General features: G+C 37.5%; 1 protein-coding gene across 1 annotated transcript in view; it reads right to left on the bottom strand.

Annotated features, from left to right (window-relative positions):
- TBC1D5 (TBC1 domain family, member 5) overlaps positions 1-15,216 on the bottom strand; it is a 190,943-nt gene that overhangs the window by 148,761 nt on the left and 26,966 nt on the right. Inside the window, exon 2 of the mRNA XM_010007533.1 lies at positions 12,991-13,054. Within this exon, the coding sequence (XP_010005835.1) occupies positions 12,991-13,054 (64 nt within the window). The remainder of the gene's footprint in view (positions 1-12,990; positions 13,055-15,216) is intronic.

Below are 15,216 nucleotides of genomic sequence, written 5' to 3'. Positions count from 1 at the left end.
TCACATGGCAGACTATTACTTCTCCCTGGGAGACACAATGAAACCAGAAACAGGGAAACTACTATTGTGACTCCAGGATAAGATTTCAACAGATTTCCTTTGCTAAGGAGGGTCACAGAGTGGGTTATACCAAAGACCAACAAACTCTGGTTTTGCTAACTGCCCTAAATATATGCAAGCTAGAATTACATAGTTTTCAGCCTTCTAAGCTGAGTTGTAAAGGTGTCTATTTTTAAATCTTATTTTAGATAAAACTTGTTCAGGTTCAGAACAGAATTATATGATACAGTTGTTGGGAACAGTTGGGGAATGGATTTGGCAAGCCAGGAAATCGCGGTCCTCTTCCTCTGAGACAAGTGTGAACTTGCAATCCACACTGAGACCAGAAGTGGTATGTTTATGAATGCCTCACCTTTCAGCTAGGATAGTTCTCTAACAAAGCAGTGCTTACTTCTGGGCCTTGATTCTTAACTACTTTGAAAACTGAAGGTACTCTGGATAAGGACAAAGATGACTAACACTAGCAGGGATTAGGGCTTCTTCCAGCTTGTGCCAACTGCCAGTATTCCCAAGTGACCAAAACAGCAGCAAGGAACTCCAGTGGCGTGGGGCAGCTTCCTTCCTTCCTGACGTATTCCCCATTCACTGAGTCAGAAAGACTACCTGTTCATTTCACTAGCTTCATATCTCCCCTTCATCCTCACCTTCTGCAGCAAGCTGCCTATGATTGTTTATCATGATTCTGTCTCCTTTAAAGACAACGTATGGTATATAGCAGACACAGCTTGAGAAAAATCTGGCCCTTTCTTTCACAGTCATTTATACTTCAGTAACTACAGTACATTATGCCTATCTAAATAACCCTCCTGTTTCGATCATGTGTCATGTTCTTCATTTGCCACTGTAAATTTTGTAGCATCATTGGCCATCATAACTTCTGCCAAGCTGCCTCCCTAAGGTAGCGATGCTTCAAGAGCGGCACAGTCCCCTGCACACACAACAGGTCAGACTCTGAAGCTATTCTCATTGTTCTGCAAGTGGATGACATTCCCATGACGTCTTTGAAAATGCTAGTATGTCAGCTGAGTTAGCAAAAGGTTTCAACCACTCTAACTGTGAATAGAAAGAACAGAGAGGAAAGAAGCTCTTCAGGTTATTTTCTTTTCACCAACTGCTGGGAGTGATTGCTACACAGTAAGAAAGGAATTTCAACACTTCTTACATCGTATTAGCGCAGATACTATGCTTTGCCTTTATTTATTGTTAATATTTTTTTCTTTAAATTTGTAATGCAATTCCAAATGTGGTTTGAACAAAATTACATGTAAAACAGCCAAAAGAAATTTGGCAAGATTGTATCCCCCCTTAGCTGCTGGGATCACTAAAAATAAAAGTTATAAGCAACTGAAAAAAAAAAAAAAGACTTGGAAGCTGGAATGTACTTCAGTTTTAGGAGAGCTGAATGATATTTAAAGTCCTTTCTAAACAGCATTTACTAATTTATTTCTGAAATATTTTTATTGAAGGCTAACAAATTAAGCCTTACAATTCTAGGGACTGTTTCAATAATGGTAACACTGTGTAATATCAACAAGCTATCAAGTCTATAAGTATAATTTTAAAAACGATATTGCACATCTCTGCAGACTAGTATCTATGAGCCTTGTTAACCCAGGCTTGCAGAAAACTCATTGGTCAAAGTTAAATGAGCAATGGAGATGGGAACTCAAGTCTACCACATCCCATTTGCTTCATTGAAATGAAAGACTTCAAGAGCCAACTGGAATCACTTAAACGATGAATAAACACATGCAATTGTTTTTAATCAAACTAGAAAATTAAATGCATAATCATGCACTAATACCACCTTTAGGCTGTACAATTAAAACTAAGGCAAAGGCTGACAATAATGTTTTCTGGTTATTTTGCCCATATTTTTAATTTCATATTCTTTTTAAAATATCCCATCCAACAGACTTTCGTACATACTGCAGAGTTTTCATAATCTAAAGCCTGAACAAGAAAAAATCAATTGGATTAATGTTTCTTTAAGAAACTTAATTTGACACACTGTATCTATGTAGTAACTTTCCAATGTAAAATATCCATTGGCATGAGTTAGAGACAGTTCCATTACTGAGAAGTGGGAAAAGTGCTCAATACGTACCAATAAAAAAGCAAGCAAATCAATGGAAGGGATAAAAGTTGTATATTTGTTTTGCAAGGTTTTTTTCTTAGTTCCTTTCCACCTTTTGAAACATGCATTTATGTAATAACTACAAGAGTTTTATCTGTCTGCAAAACAATTTTATATTGGGGTCTGCTCTAATACATGCACTATGTTGCTTATAAGGAATGAGGTTGATCTCCTAGCAAACCATACTTATTCTTCTCTTTCTTTCCAACAGGATTTTTTTTTCTTGTGTGGATCTGATGTTTGTTAAGATGACTGCAAACATCAGATTTTGAGAGACAGAAGTCCAAATTGGAAGAGAAATGTTTCTCTCTTTTGACACACTGTAAGGAAGGGAGCACAATTTTACATTATGATGCCTAAATAAAATTTGATATGCATTTAAAGACCATGTCTGAAAAGGCATTTAAATCCTTGAGGTCTAGCATCTTAGTAAAAGACATGGAATTGCCACCATGGCACAGCTATTGAGAGAGCAAGTATCTATTAACTCTTCCAGAATGAGTGACATGAATAATGCAACAAGACGCCTGGAAAATAATTCTGGAATTCAAATAGTAGTTCCCAGAGCTTTACTGAGGCAAGACTAAGCTGTGGTAGTGTTGGGGAGAGGTAACAAAGACCTTCTTCCCGTGATAGTTAGTAGTAGAACATCAGCCTCTGGCTCTGTGGCTAAATTTTGATCTGCAGAGTAATGGCAAAACCAATGCATTGAGCATAGACACACAGAAGAATGCTACTTAGCCTACCTAAGCTCACCAAAGAATAAACACTGTTCTAAAGAGGAAGAAATAAAATTGAGGAGGAGTGGTACAGCACAGACAGTATTTGCTGCCAGGTAACTTCTGTATTACCTTTTTACAGGATGAAGCTACTCCTGTATATAAGTGCAGATCTTTCCAAAGGTTAAAGCCAGTGCAAGAAGGATTTTTGTACTATGATGTTCAGACAACATCAACCTCTGTGGAAGACACTAAAACCCATGGAAATGTAAAAATGTGAATAGTCACGTCAAATTACAACCTCTGTCACTGAAAAAGGGCAAAGATTCAGTTCTTTGCTTTCAGTTGAAACTGCAGGTAACAGAGAAATCAGGACCTATCAGGTCATCATATAGTGGGTATAGTTATTTTCATGCATTTTAAAAATATTTAATGCGAAGTTATTAAATCCCTTTTTTTTGGTGTCCATGATGAAACAAGACTGATTTAATATTTACAAGAACATTTAGATAACAAAGAATATTTATCGATTCATGGACAAATATTACAGCGCTATTGAAAGGTGTGAACATCTGCATACATATGTAAGATTTCAATCTAAATCTCAAGTTTGTTGCACCCTCTAGACTGAAGGATAAAATAAATAGCCTCATAGTGATCCCAAGAAAACTCTTGAGCAGTGCTGCTAGTATTGGCAAAATCATCTTAAAACAAAATGGTGTGCATCCTCCCAGAAAAGCCAATTTCACTTTTCCATACCACCTTTGGCTAATCTTTTGAATGTGCTTTTTAAAATGTTCAGACACAAACTCAGCTCCCCAGAGGCAACCAATGAAGCAACAGGCTATTGAACAGGCCATCAAAAAGCAAACAAATTCTTAAATTATTGTGTCATATGTTTTGCAATCTGAGGTCTTTATTGATAGGAACATCAATAAGTGAATGTACTATCTATGTTTAAATAGAGTCAATGGTTCTTTTAAAACATACTGCATAAATCCATGAAACATGCATAGTTTGTTTATTTATTATCGTGTAAAATGAACCTTTGAGAAAAAAGTGAGGCAACAACCAGGAATGTAATGAAAACAGAGCTAATTCTATAAAAACTGGGGGGAAAAGAACTGAAAGGTAGTATTGAGAAATAAGCAGTAAGTTTCTAAAACAAAACCATTTCTGAAACACATGTATTTTTACTTGCTACCCTGAAAATCCACTTGACAGCCTAAATGTGAAGGCTTATCAATCTGCCTGGAAAATACATGTATTTGCTTCTGTTTCCCAAAGTCCTGCCTCAGGACACAAGGCAGAGTTAACACCCATGTAAGTGTGAAGACACACACGCCGCTGTGCTGCTTGGAGGCTCAACATTCAAAGGGTGGATTTTTGCAGTTTAAGTGTCATCTACTTTTGGCTGACATACAGTTAAAATGGTCTGCACAAAGAAAGGTAAACTTTCTTAAGAGAAACTAAGGTTATTAGCTAGCCATGCCCTTTAGGCTACTGGCGTGTGTGCAGTACAGTCAGGGGGACTGAAATAAGGCTGCACTGGCGGCAGGATGCTTTGCCTGCACCTCTTCTAACAGCCCAGGAACTGGTGCAGAAATCTGAGATACCTTTATCCACACTCCAAATTGTTCACTTTGCCTTGGTGATTCTCAGAGAAAGAGCCAGGCTTGGCCCTGGGAGAGCAGCTCACTTCTAACCCTGTAATTGTTCAGCTTCTGTAAAAGAATTCTTGTTACACCCATTTCAAACTGAAGTTCATCAGCTTGTTCTCTACTTATTACTTCATGCACACGTTTATAGCAAAACAAAATGTAGATATTATGTTCAACTATTTCTAGTTTTGTATTGTAACTGATGTGCCAGTTGCAGAGTCAAGGCTTTTTAGCTTAAATTCCCAACACCTTTGAAATCCTTTACATGTACAAGTAGAATGTAATTTCTAGTTCTCCACATTAGAGTCCTCTTCTGCTATCTTACTCTTCTGCTAGTTCATACCCACAGCTAAGCAGTACCCTGAGAATTTTGTGTGTTCACATGTATGTAGTCTTGTTATACAAACATGCATTCTTTAAGACAAAGGAAAGTGCTTCTTGTAGTGCATAACATAAACTAAAAGCTGCTGCTCTCCAAATCATCAAACTAAAAATAGATGTGACAGCGAGGGAGAGGGGAAGATACTTTTTGCAGAAATATGCCCCGAAACGCCAAAATGATTCTCCTTACTCACACCTGACTAGGCAGAGCAAGTCTAAAACTGGAATAGCAATTATAGCATTTAAAAATATGCACCCAATTTTCAAACTTAGATAATACGCAGGGTGAAAATTGCAAAATTCTAGTTAATACTGGTAATTCTACCTTAACTTTGTAAATCTGCCCATTTTGCATGCAATGATATAAAAAATATGAGTGATTTAACAATATAACTACAATCTCTTGAACTGAGTGTTTTATTATGACCTTTAAAAACCATGTAGTCTTACTAAAAGCAAGTCTTTGCTCTTTAATTTCAATTGTACATTATTTTGAGAAACCTTTCGTCTTCCAGCTTCTTTGGGTTAAAAACTTGTAATTCCAAAAACCTATTGTCTTGCATTAAAGTTTTACGTTTAGTTCTAGGTCGTACTGGTTTTGTTTAAACCAAAATTTAATCACTCATCAGATGTATTTTGAGCAGAGTGCAGGAAAATAAAGATATTTGGTTTAACCTTTATTAGTTCTGCCACAAACATGTAGTAAACAACTCTTCCATTTAAAATCCCACTGAGCTAGTGGGAGCATTGAGTTAGTGCTCAGCAAAGAACTGATTCTCTCCAAGTTCTCTTGCTCATAAACTCAGCCAACAACACACTCCCAGTTCTGTGGCAGTTCTGTCACTGTGAATCTCATGAAGTAGAAGCTAATGCCAGCATGATTAAAATCTTAAAAAGTATACTTTAGCATCAAGAAAAATAAAATGCCATTCACCTGCCAGTGTTAGTCATGTTCCTACAGACAATGCAAGCTCTGAGTTTTAAAGGAATGACAATGATGAAGTTTATTGCACTACTTAGACCCACTGACCTTCAGAACTTGTAATAAATATATCAAATTCATTATTGCTAGATTTTGTGTTAGAAGGAAGAACTGTGAATGGTTATGGGGCCAAAATGAAAATCACAAGAGAAATTATGTTGTGTTCCTTTCTTTTCTATCAAACTTACTATGGGATTAACAGTATTTACAAAAAAGGAAAATTGTTATTGAAAAAAAAAACACTTCTGAAGTTCTTCCATCCTGATATTTCATATGGTATGCTGCTCATGCTATTTAGATTAGCACTGAATTTTTGCTTAGAAATTAATGTTTTTGATTCATAGAGATCCTTCTTTGTTCTGCTCTTGCTACAGGTGCCTCCTCCAGATTTAGAACAAACTAATTCAATTTTTTTGATTTTGAACAATAGGATCTACAGAATCACAGACTGGGTGCAGTTGGAAGGAGTGTCTGCAAGTCATCTGGTCCAATTCCCTTGCTCAAGTACAGTCACCTACAGTCATTTCCCCAGAAACATGTTCAGATGGCTTTTGAATACCTCCAAGGAGGGGGATGCCACAACGTCCCTGAGCAACCTGTGCTAGTGTTTGGTCACCCTCGCAGTAAAAAAACACTTCCTGGTGTTGAGACAGAACTTTCTGTGTTCCAATTTGTACCCACTGCCTCTGATTTTTAAACTGGGCATCACTGAAAAGAGCCTGGCTATGTCTCCTTTATAGCCTCTGCTGAGATATCTAGAGATTTTTATAAAACCACCCTCTATGCCTTCTCCAGGGTGAGCAGTCCCAGCCAGCTTTCTCAGTCTTTTCTCACAGAAGGGGTGCTTTAGGTCCCTTCATCACCTTAGTAGACCTTTATTGCATTCTCTCCAGGATATCCATGTCTCTCTTGCACTGGGGAGCCTAGAACTGGACAGAATACTTCAGGTGTGGAGTAAAGGGAAAAGATCACCTACTCTGACCTGCTGGCAACACTCCTCCTAATGCAGCCCAGGATACTACTAATCTTCCTTGTCGCAAGGTCATGCTGCTGCCTCATGTTCAACTTGATGCTGCTCAGGACCCCCAGGTCCTTTCTGTCAAACTGCTTTCCAGCCTCCAGCATATATTTGTGCCTGAGGTTCTTTCACCCCAGGTGCAGGACGTTGCAGTTCTCCTTCTTGAACTTCATGAAGTTCCTGTCAGGCCATTTCTCCAGCCTGTCAAGGTGTCCCTGGATGGCAGCACAACCATCTTGTGTATAAGCGACCTCTGAGGATTTGCGTCACCTGCAGACTTGCTGAGGGTGCACTCTGCCCCATCATCAAAATCATTAATGAAGACATTAAACACGAATTCAGAGAAAACCATAAATCTTCTAAGCTTTTAGTAGGGGTGACAGTGATTTTCTTGGATTTGGAAAAAAAAAGCCATTGGAGGAAACCTGTGATCAGTGCAGTCACCTTCTCTTGCTGGATGTATGAGATTTGCAAGACGGAATTGCTCACGTCTTCACAAACAGAGACAAAATGAGACTACTGGCACAGACTACCACATCCAGAGAAAGATTATAAGCACATAATCTTTCAGAAAGATCCCAAAATTCAATGAGAGTTTACAGGCTCTCAGACAAAAGTAACTTCTACTGAAAAGGCCTCCTTCCATGTCAATCACATCAGTCAGGATGGCATCTAGCAAATGGTTCTAGGTAAGACAAAACAAACAAGGATGGCAGGTTTACTACTTCCTTGTGAAAAAAGAAGGGCGTGAGTGTTAAGAATTCTCCTTACAGAGTGGAGAATACTTTGCCTCCTATCCTCAAATTTTCATATCTCAAAATATTTGAAGAAGCCAGTAGAAAGAAGGTTGTTCTTTACAACTCCTGATTATGTGTGATTCCTTATTCCATATGGTGGAAAAATAGTTTATAATTGCAGAGAGGTGGCTTAAAAGTGAAACAATGAAAAAATATCACCTGTGTAGGGACAAGACTAAATAGACTTGGGTAGACAGGAAAGGGCTGCTTCCTAATAGATTAAGACAAGTTTTCCACAAGGTGGAGGTATATAAATTGCCTACATCTTTTAACATATAAAGACAGAGGCTACGTAGCTATTTCTAGCTCAGCTGCCAAGAAAAGCCATAGGTCAAAGAGGAATCAAACTAGCTTCACTATCCACTTTTGGAAGTGGGTAGAAACAGGGAGGAACAGCTTGCGCCCCTTGCCGTCTTTCTGCTGTATGCTCAGTATCAGTCCTGCAGTTGTTGGCTTGCACACAAGAAACATGCCTCAGCCAGCAGGACCACATTGCTTTTTTGCAGTAAGAAAGAAAACATCTGGTAAGCAGAATCTGTAAGAAGCAGGGGAAGAAAATGGAATATGAAAGTCTTTCTTATACTAGATCTTTTGCCTATTTGAAATATCAGCAGAAAAAGGAATATACATTGTGTACACAACTCACAACTTTGAGCAATCCCCCACTCATTGTGGGGTTTAAGGCATGCAGGAAATAACTTTATCTTGATACATGGGGTAGAAACTTATATATAAGTGCAGAAATGCATTAATAAATTACCCAACATACTAATCATGGGTCTCTGAATCATAAAGTAAGTTAAACCACACCAAGTATGAAAACTGAGCTTTTTTTAAGGCTATATATTTATTAGAAGCAGTATTAATGTTTGAATCCACCTTGGAAGAAAATAAGTGTCCTTGAGATGTTAGATTCTATCAGCCAAATTGAATGTCTGCATCAATGGCTCTCCTTAAAAGTCATAATTAGGTCATTAAAATATATTTAGAAAAATAGCCTGTAAAATAAAGTTAAAAAATACTCACCTTCATTTTATTTCATAGGTCACTGTTATACCATCTAATAAGATAATTAAAAACATGCAAGCAGCTGGTACTGAGGCTAAACAGATTAATGTAATAGTCTGTAGTCATATGTGCTGGCAAGGGGTTCACCTCTTTGGCGAGGAGAAGGTCAGCTGCCCTTGGGAAGGCAGGAGAAAGACAGTATTTCTACTTTCCAGTGGCACTGCACTGCAGATCCTGAAACCAGATACCCACACCTATTTTTCTTTTCTTTTTGGTGAAATCTCTCCAATTTTCACATCCAGAAAAGGCTTTAACCACAGCTGTAAAACAACAGAGTGGATCTCAAGTATTTTCCTAAAGTTTCTTACGTTTTAAAGATGAGAGTTACTGTATGTCTAAATACTTGTTCAAATTTTTCTGATAGTGAACTTCAAATTTTGATGACATGGTTATAGGAAATAATTTTCATAATTAGTAAAGCTCCTTCCCAAGTACACAGAATACTTCCATCAGAGCCTGAAGACCAAGTAGAAAATTTTCTGTGACCTGATAGGATGCAGTCGCAAATTCACAGAATATTTAGAAATGTGTGTTGGTCACAAGTGCTTTTCACTTATATTACTCATAAATTTAAACATAAGAAGCATTATATCTGTGCCATGATCAACACAAACAAGGGCCACAAACTCTAAGGTGACACCATAATATTAAAAATAAAATCATACAAATATTTCTGGACCATTAGAAATATAACAAAGGATAATTATGTGACATCCTTTAAGAATACATGCACACACACACTCAGTCCTGTACTACTTGGTATAAAATTGTCCTTTAAAATAGAAAGTGTTGGAATCAAGTAACAACCCTCACTCCATGTTATTTTTTTAATGTGGTAAAAACAATATCCTCTTTAGACCCCTTTAACAGTAAAACACATTCTCAGTCAACTATTTTTAAACATTTGGAGTTGCCTCTTCTAAACAAATTGTGAAGAGACTATTACTGATAAAACATAAAGCAGCTTTTGCTCCAATATAAATTTCCAGTAGAATTTTGCACGTATGAGCCTTTTGTAAGTATCTGTGTGATCAAAAAATGCCTTTGCCTCTTTTAGGGCAAAATTTCACCAGCCAGACTTTTAAAAATACAATAGATTAAAACACATTGGGTAAACTAGGGCATCACCAGTTTTTTCAAACTACTAATTTACTGAAACATTATTCATTGACAGTATCCTAAAATATGTCTGAATCTCCAAGGAGTCCCTAAAGAAGTAACAACCAATTACCACTGTTACCTTTTAAGGTAGTTTAAGACTCACTTTTTTGCTGTCATGAGGTAATAGCTACTTGTTTTTACTTAACATGCAGAACAGAAATACCACTATTACCACAATATTCAACCCAAACAGAAAATTTACAGCCAGTCTCAGAATATGACAGGAGTTACTTACCACTGAGCAGAAAATAATCATTTCACACCTTCAGCTTTGTAATACTACTTAATATCAGTGCTAGTTTGCCAACTATTCTAAGTCAGAGGTTTCTTTCATATATGGGTGTATACACACTCACAGACATATATATATATATACACACATACACACACATGCAGTACTATCTTGCTTTATCATATTTTCATAATAATCATATATCATATATTGCCTCTAATTATAACAATAACAGTCTAGCAGTGGTATATGGGACTGCTTTTAAAATATTAATTAACTTTGGCTTTGGAAATTGGGCTGTAATGCTTTCTGTCAGAATACAATTATTATTCAGTGGAACTTTTAGCCAACATCGTATTTATTACACGCACTTTAAGGAATATAGAGATACAAAGGCAAATTTAAACCTCCTCTTATTTGTGGAGCATTAAAGATTGAGGACTCATTATGGTTTAGGCTGGACTAGTTGGACTAGGGAGCTGGACTGTCTCATTGAGAGATGAGTGCCACTGGATGAGGGAAGAAGGGGTAGAAAGAAAGGGTTGGACCTCAGCCCCACAGCTTACACTCATGGAACCAGAGGGTAGCTGAAGCTGGCTTTTTCTTCAAGTATTACCTTGGCAGGTACAACAGCTGAAGCTCTTGAGTTAAGAACTTTCAGGTATTAGTATCCTGAAATTAATGGCAGACAGAGCTCTCAACTCCTTTCTTCTGCTGATCTGGCTAAATTCGATCTTGCCTATTTTTTGGAGACTGCTTCGTGGTCTGTTTACCTACATATGCTTCTCACCTAAGAAAACCACACAGATTATTCTGGGTGGTATTTTTGATCCCTTCTTTTAACTTAGATAATATGTTGCATGCATTTGAGGACACAAATATGACAAGCAATCAAGTGAGGCAGAACCCTGAAATGGATCTGCTAACGTATTTTTCTCAAAGTGAACATACCAACTACCCTTGAAGGGTTTTATACCACCACAAAGTAGGTTTCATTAGAGTAGACTTAATAGAATACAGAAAATTGGAAGTATCTGTAAATCAAACCTCCCCTGTCCCACTGTGTCCCTGCAGGCACACCCTTTTTTCCAACCTGGTTCTCAGTGCAGAAGCTTCTTCAGGGTGTTTGAATCGCAACAAACTCTTTGCTGTTCCCTCTAGGTCCTTACGAAAATTTCTTTTCAACATCCTCAAGACCAGGCTGTTGGTTCCCTGCTCTCCTCAGCAATCTCTCAGTCTCCAGCCTGCAACATGTTCTCCAGGTGTTGTGTCACTCCCAGCCATCCCACACCTGAAGGCTCTGGATGCCCAGCACATCTCCCTGTCTGTGAGACCATGTGATATTATTCCCCACCCAGCTGGCTGCAACCAGGACAAGGCAAACAGGCAGGTTCCTCCTGCCTGTCTGCCTGCATCTCTTTGAAGTACAGACTCCAGTTTGTCCATCATAGTTCAACAAATGAATCAAAAATGATCATGTGATAAGCTTGTTTTACTTTACCACACTTAACCATCAAAATCAGATGCAGTCATTTTGGTTAGCACAAATTTTACTAATAATTTACTAGTCACAAAGACAAAGATTTAGCATTTGTAACAGAAGCAGTATTTTTCTGGATGAAAGATGAAGCTACACATCTGCTGATTACCTTCCTATGTTTTCAAGTACAAGACACCCTCTGGTATGCACCCAAGCAAAATTCAAGCTCACTGACAGTGCTACAAAAAGTTGCTCAGCAGCATGTTTTTTAGGCTTAGCTGCTATGACTTGAGGTGAGAATTTCTACTTTACTGCATACTTTGAAGAAAAAAAACAACATCAGCCACCTTAAAAAATTCAGGCATACAAACATCCTGTGCTTTTTAGATGAGGGTTTTTAACAACTTTCTCAAAAAAACCTACAACAACACAACAAAAACAAACCCAAACAAAACCAAACAAATAAAAAAAAACCATCCAGGAAATTCTTCAGATCATTCCTTAATTAAATCTTCCATGTTCCTCAGTCTACTGACTGTTGCAGTTCAGGTTGTACATACTCTTAAAATATAAGGACCTGTTCATTGCTTTAAATAGCTTTGCTAGAAATGTGCACTTGCAGCCCAGAAAGCCAACTGTATTCTGGGCTGCATCAAAAGCAGCATGATGAGCAGGTCAAGGGAGGTGATTCTCCCCCTCTACTTGGCTCTCATGAGACCCCACCTGGAGCAGTGTGTCCAGTTCTAGAGCCCAGAACATGAGAAGGACATGGAGCTCTCGGAGAGAGCTTAGAGGAGGGCCATGAAGATGATCAGAGGGCTGGAGCACCTCTCCTATGAAGACAAGCTGAAAGAGGTGGGGTTCAGCCTGGAGAAGTCTTCAGGGAGACTCTATATAATGACCTTCCAGTACCTGAAGATGCCTACAGCAGAGATGGGAGGGACTTTTTACAAAGGCTTGTAGTGAGAGGACAAGTGGTAATGGATTTTAAACTGGAAGAGGGTAGATTTAAATTAGACATTTGGAATAAATTATTTCCTGTGAAGGTGGTGAGACACTGGAACAGGTTGCCTAGGGAAGTTATGGATGTCCCTTCCCTGGAAGTGTTCAACCCCTGGTTGGATGGGGCTTCGAGCAACCTGGTCTAGTGGGAGATGTCCCTGCCAGTGCATGGGATTTGGATCTAGATGATCTTTAAGGTCCCTTCCAAGGCAAACTATTCCATGATTCTATGATTATACTGCTTATTATATTCATTTTCTTTTAAATCAGAAAAAATAAAAAAATTACCAACCTATAAGAAATAAATGTTCCATCGGAATCTGAGGTGTGGTGCGTGCTTCCATTTTCATTTGATCCTCCTAAAATAAAAATAAAACACCTTTGTTATAAGTCATACCCTGATAATAAATAACACAAGATGGGTGAGAATTGCAACTGAATTTAATGTATATGGTAACTTCAGTTACGACAAAACTTGCACAGATGAAGCTCAAATTTACATCTTCAAATTCTTATTACTGGCAAGAGAGACAACTAGCCACCATTCTCAGTTTGGAGTCTGAATGTTCGGAGTATCTGCGATTTAATGTCTCTAACAGTTTTGATTGAGGCCCTTTTCAACTTAGTAAACACATTTTTTTCTAGTATATTATTAAAGAATTATGCTATAAAAGAGATGAGTTTGACTTCACTAATATTAAGTCAAACATACAAAAGTTTGTGAAAAATTTTGAGTTAACTGTAAGATACCAGGTATTTTTTGTCATAGCACAAGTTCAAAGCTTTTCTGAAAGTATGTAAGTAAAATGTCTTGAAAACACCTTCTTTCACATCCTGTGAGCTGTTAATACAAATAGCGACGTTCACAGAAACCTTCCTCTCTATAATAACGACTTCCATTAAAAGACGGTTAAAAGCCAGACAGAATAACCTATTTTTCAAAGAAAATGTATAAATATCCTGTTTTCTACTATTATTCTTACCCAATATGTCTTTAGCTGGATAATTCTTCTATATCCCTGTGTATTTCCTATTTCTTCATAAAATTCCATCAGTACAGTCTCTCACTTTATGCCAACACAACAAATGAAAATAGTGGATAAATTCCACCACAAACTCCACTAAAAATAATTATTTCATTAATATCTACATTTCTCTATTAATATTATAATTACTATACTTCACTAAATCCCCACCCTTTCTATTGCATCTTCTGTAGCACTACATCAGATGGTTAACTGAGATCCAGATAGACTTAACATAATTTCCTCAATGTATATTCTGAAAGTCTATTAGGTTAGTTGGGCACAATTTCCCATTTAACAAAACAGCTGCAGTAAAAGTTCTGCCACTCTCTCTTCTCTCTTTTACTTCTCCCTTAAAAACTTTTCTAAAGCTCTGCATAGTCGACCTACATAGGTGCTTTGCTACCACTTTTTTTCTCTTAATCTACTACATTTCCCCTCCAAATATACATTACCAGCCATAAAAAAAGACTAAAAAAATTGTTCCATGCAGCAGTATTTGTCAATATACTTAAAACATAGTTACTCCACAAGTTCAACCCTATAATCTCTATTGCATATGCTAATTTATAATATTTACCCAACATTCCATTTTCCTTTATTTATTTATTTTCAGACCCATATTTTGATTACATTTAAGATAAGTGTCCATTCACACTGCATAATGGCTTCAGTTTCTTTATATAGTCAAGTAATATTTTCTGGTTAATTTTATTTTTCTTCTTATGATCTAATTTGACTTAACTTTCGTTATCCCCCACATTTTCTGATATCCAAGGTAGCCTTCTTTTCAGATAAAATTATTTTTTTGTTTCTTTCAGGATCTTTGCTTACTCCAGACCTTCCTTAAAAAAATACTTAGTCATATACTTTGGCATCTAACTTCCCTCCCAAGTTTTTTTTCTCATCTGATTTGGGATTCACTCTTTATTAATTTTTGCACCTTTGTTTAGAACAAATCCCAAACCTCTACTACATTTTAGTCTAAAATTACTCTGTCCAGTTGATTTTGCTAATTAACTCTCTCAATTTGTTTTGAAAATGGAAATCCTACTTAATCAATCTGCCTTTTGTTTAATAAACTTAACCAAATTAACAACACCAGATATTTCATCCAGGAGATGACACTCCCATTATTAATAACCATCTGTTCCTTTTTCTCTTGTATCTTGGAAAATGGTCTCTCATATTGGAAGAATTTTAAATAATATACTTCTTTATATATTACTGTGAAGGACCAGGTATTTCCTTACACGAACATGAAATGTCCTTTGAGTCAGCCGACAAAACTGACTTAAAACGGCGTCTCCACGCGGCGCTGAACCCCCTCTGTGTGTGTGTGTGTGGGGGGGCAGCTGCTGCAGGGGAGGAGCCGTGGCCGGAAGCAGGGGCAGGACTAGGTCCCGTCTGATTGGCTGAAAAGCCCAGAAATGCAAAACTGGCGCCGAAGAACCCCATGAGAGAGGCAGCGCGACACGCCCCTCTCTCTCTCT

This window comes from Chaetura pelagica, unplaced genomic scaffold, assembly GCF_000747805.2.
Source record: "Chaetura pelagica isolate M959 unplaced genomic scaffold, ChaPel_1.0 scaffold10, whole genome shotgun sequence".
Lineage (NCBI taxonomy): Eukaryota > Metazoa > Chordata > Aves > Apodiformes > Apodidae > Chaetura > Chaetura pelagica.
The sequence above is the reverse complement of the archived record's forward strand: the minus strand, read 5'-3'. Positions and strand labels throughout refer to the sequence as shown.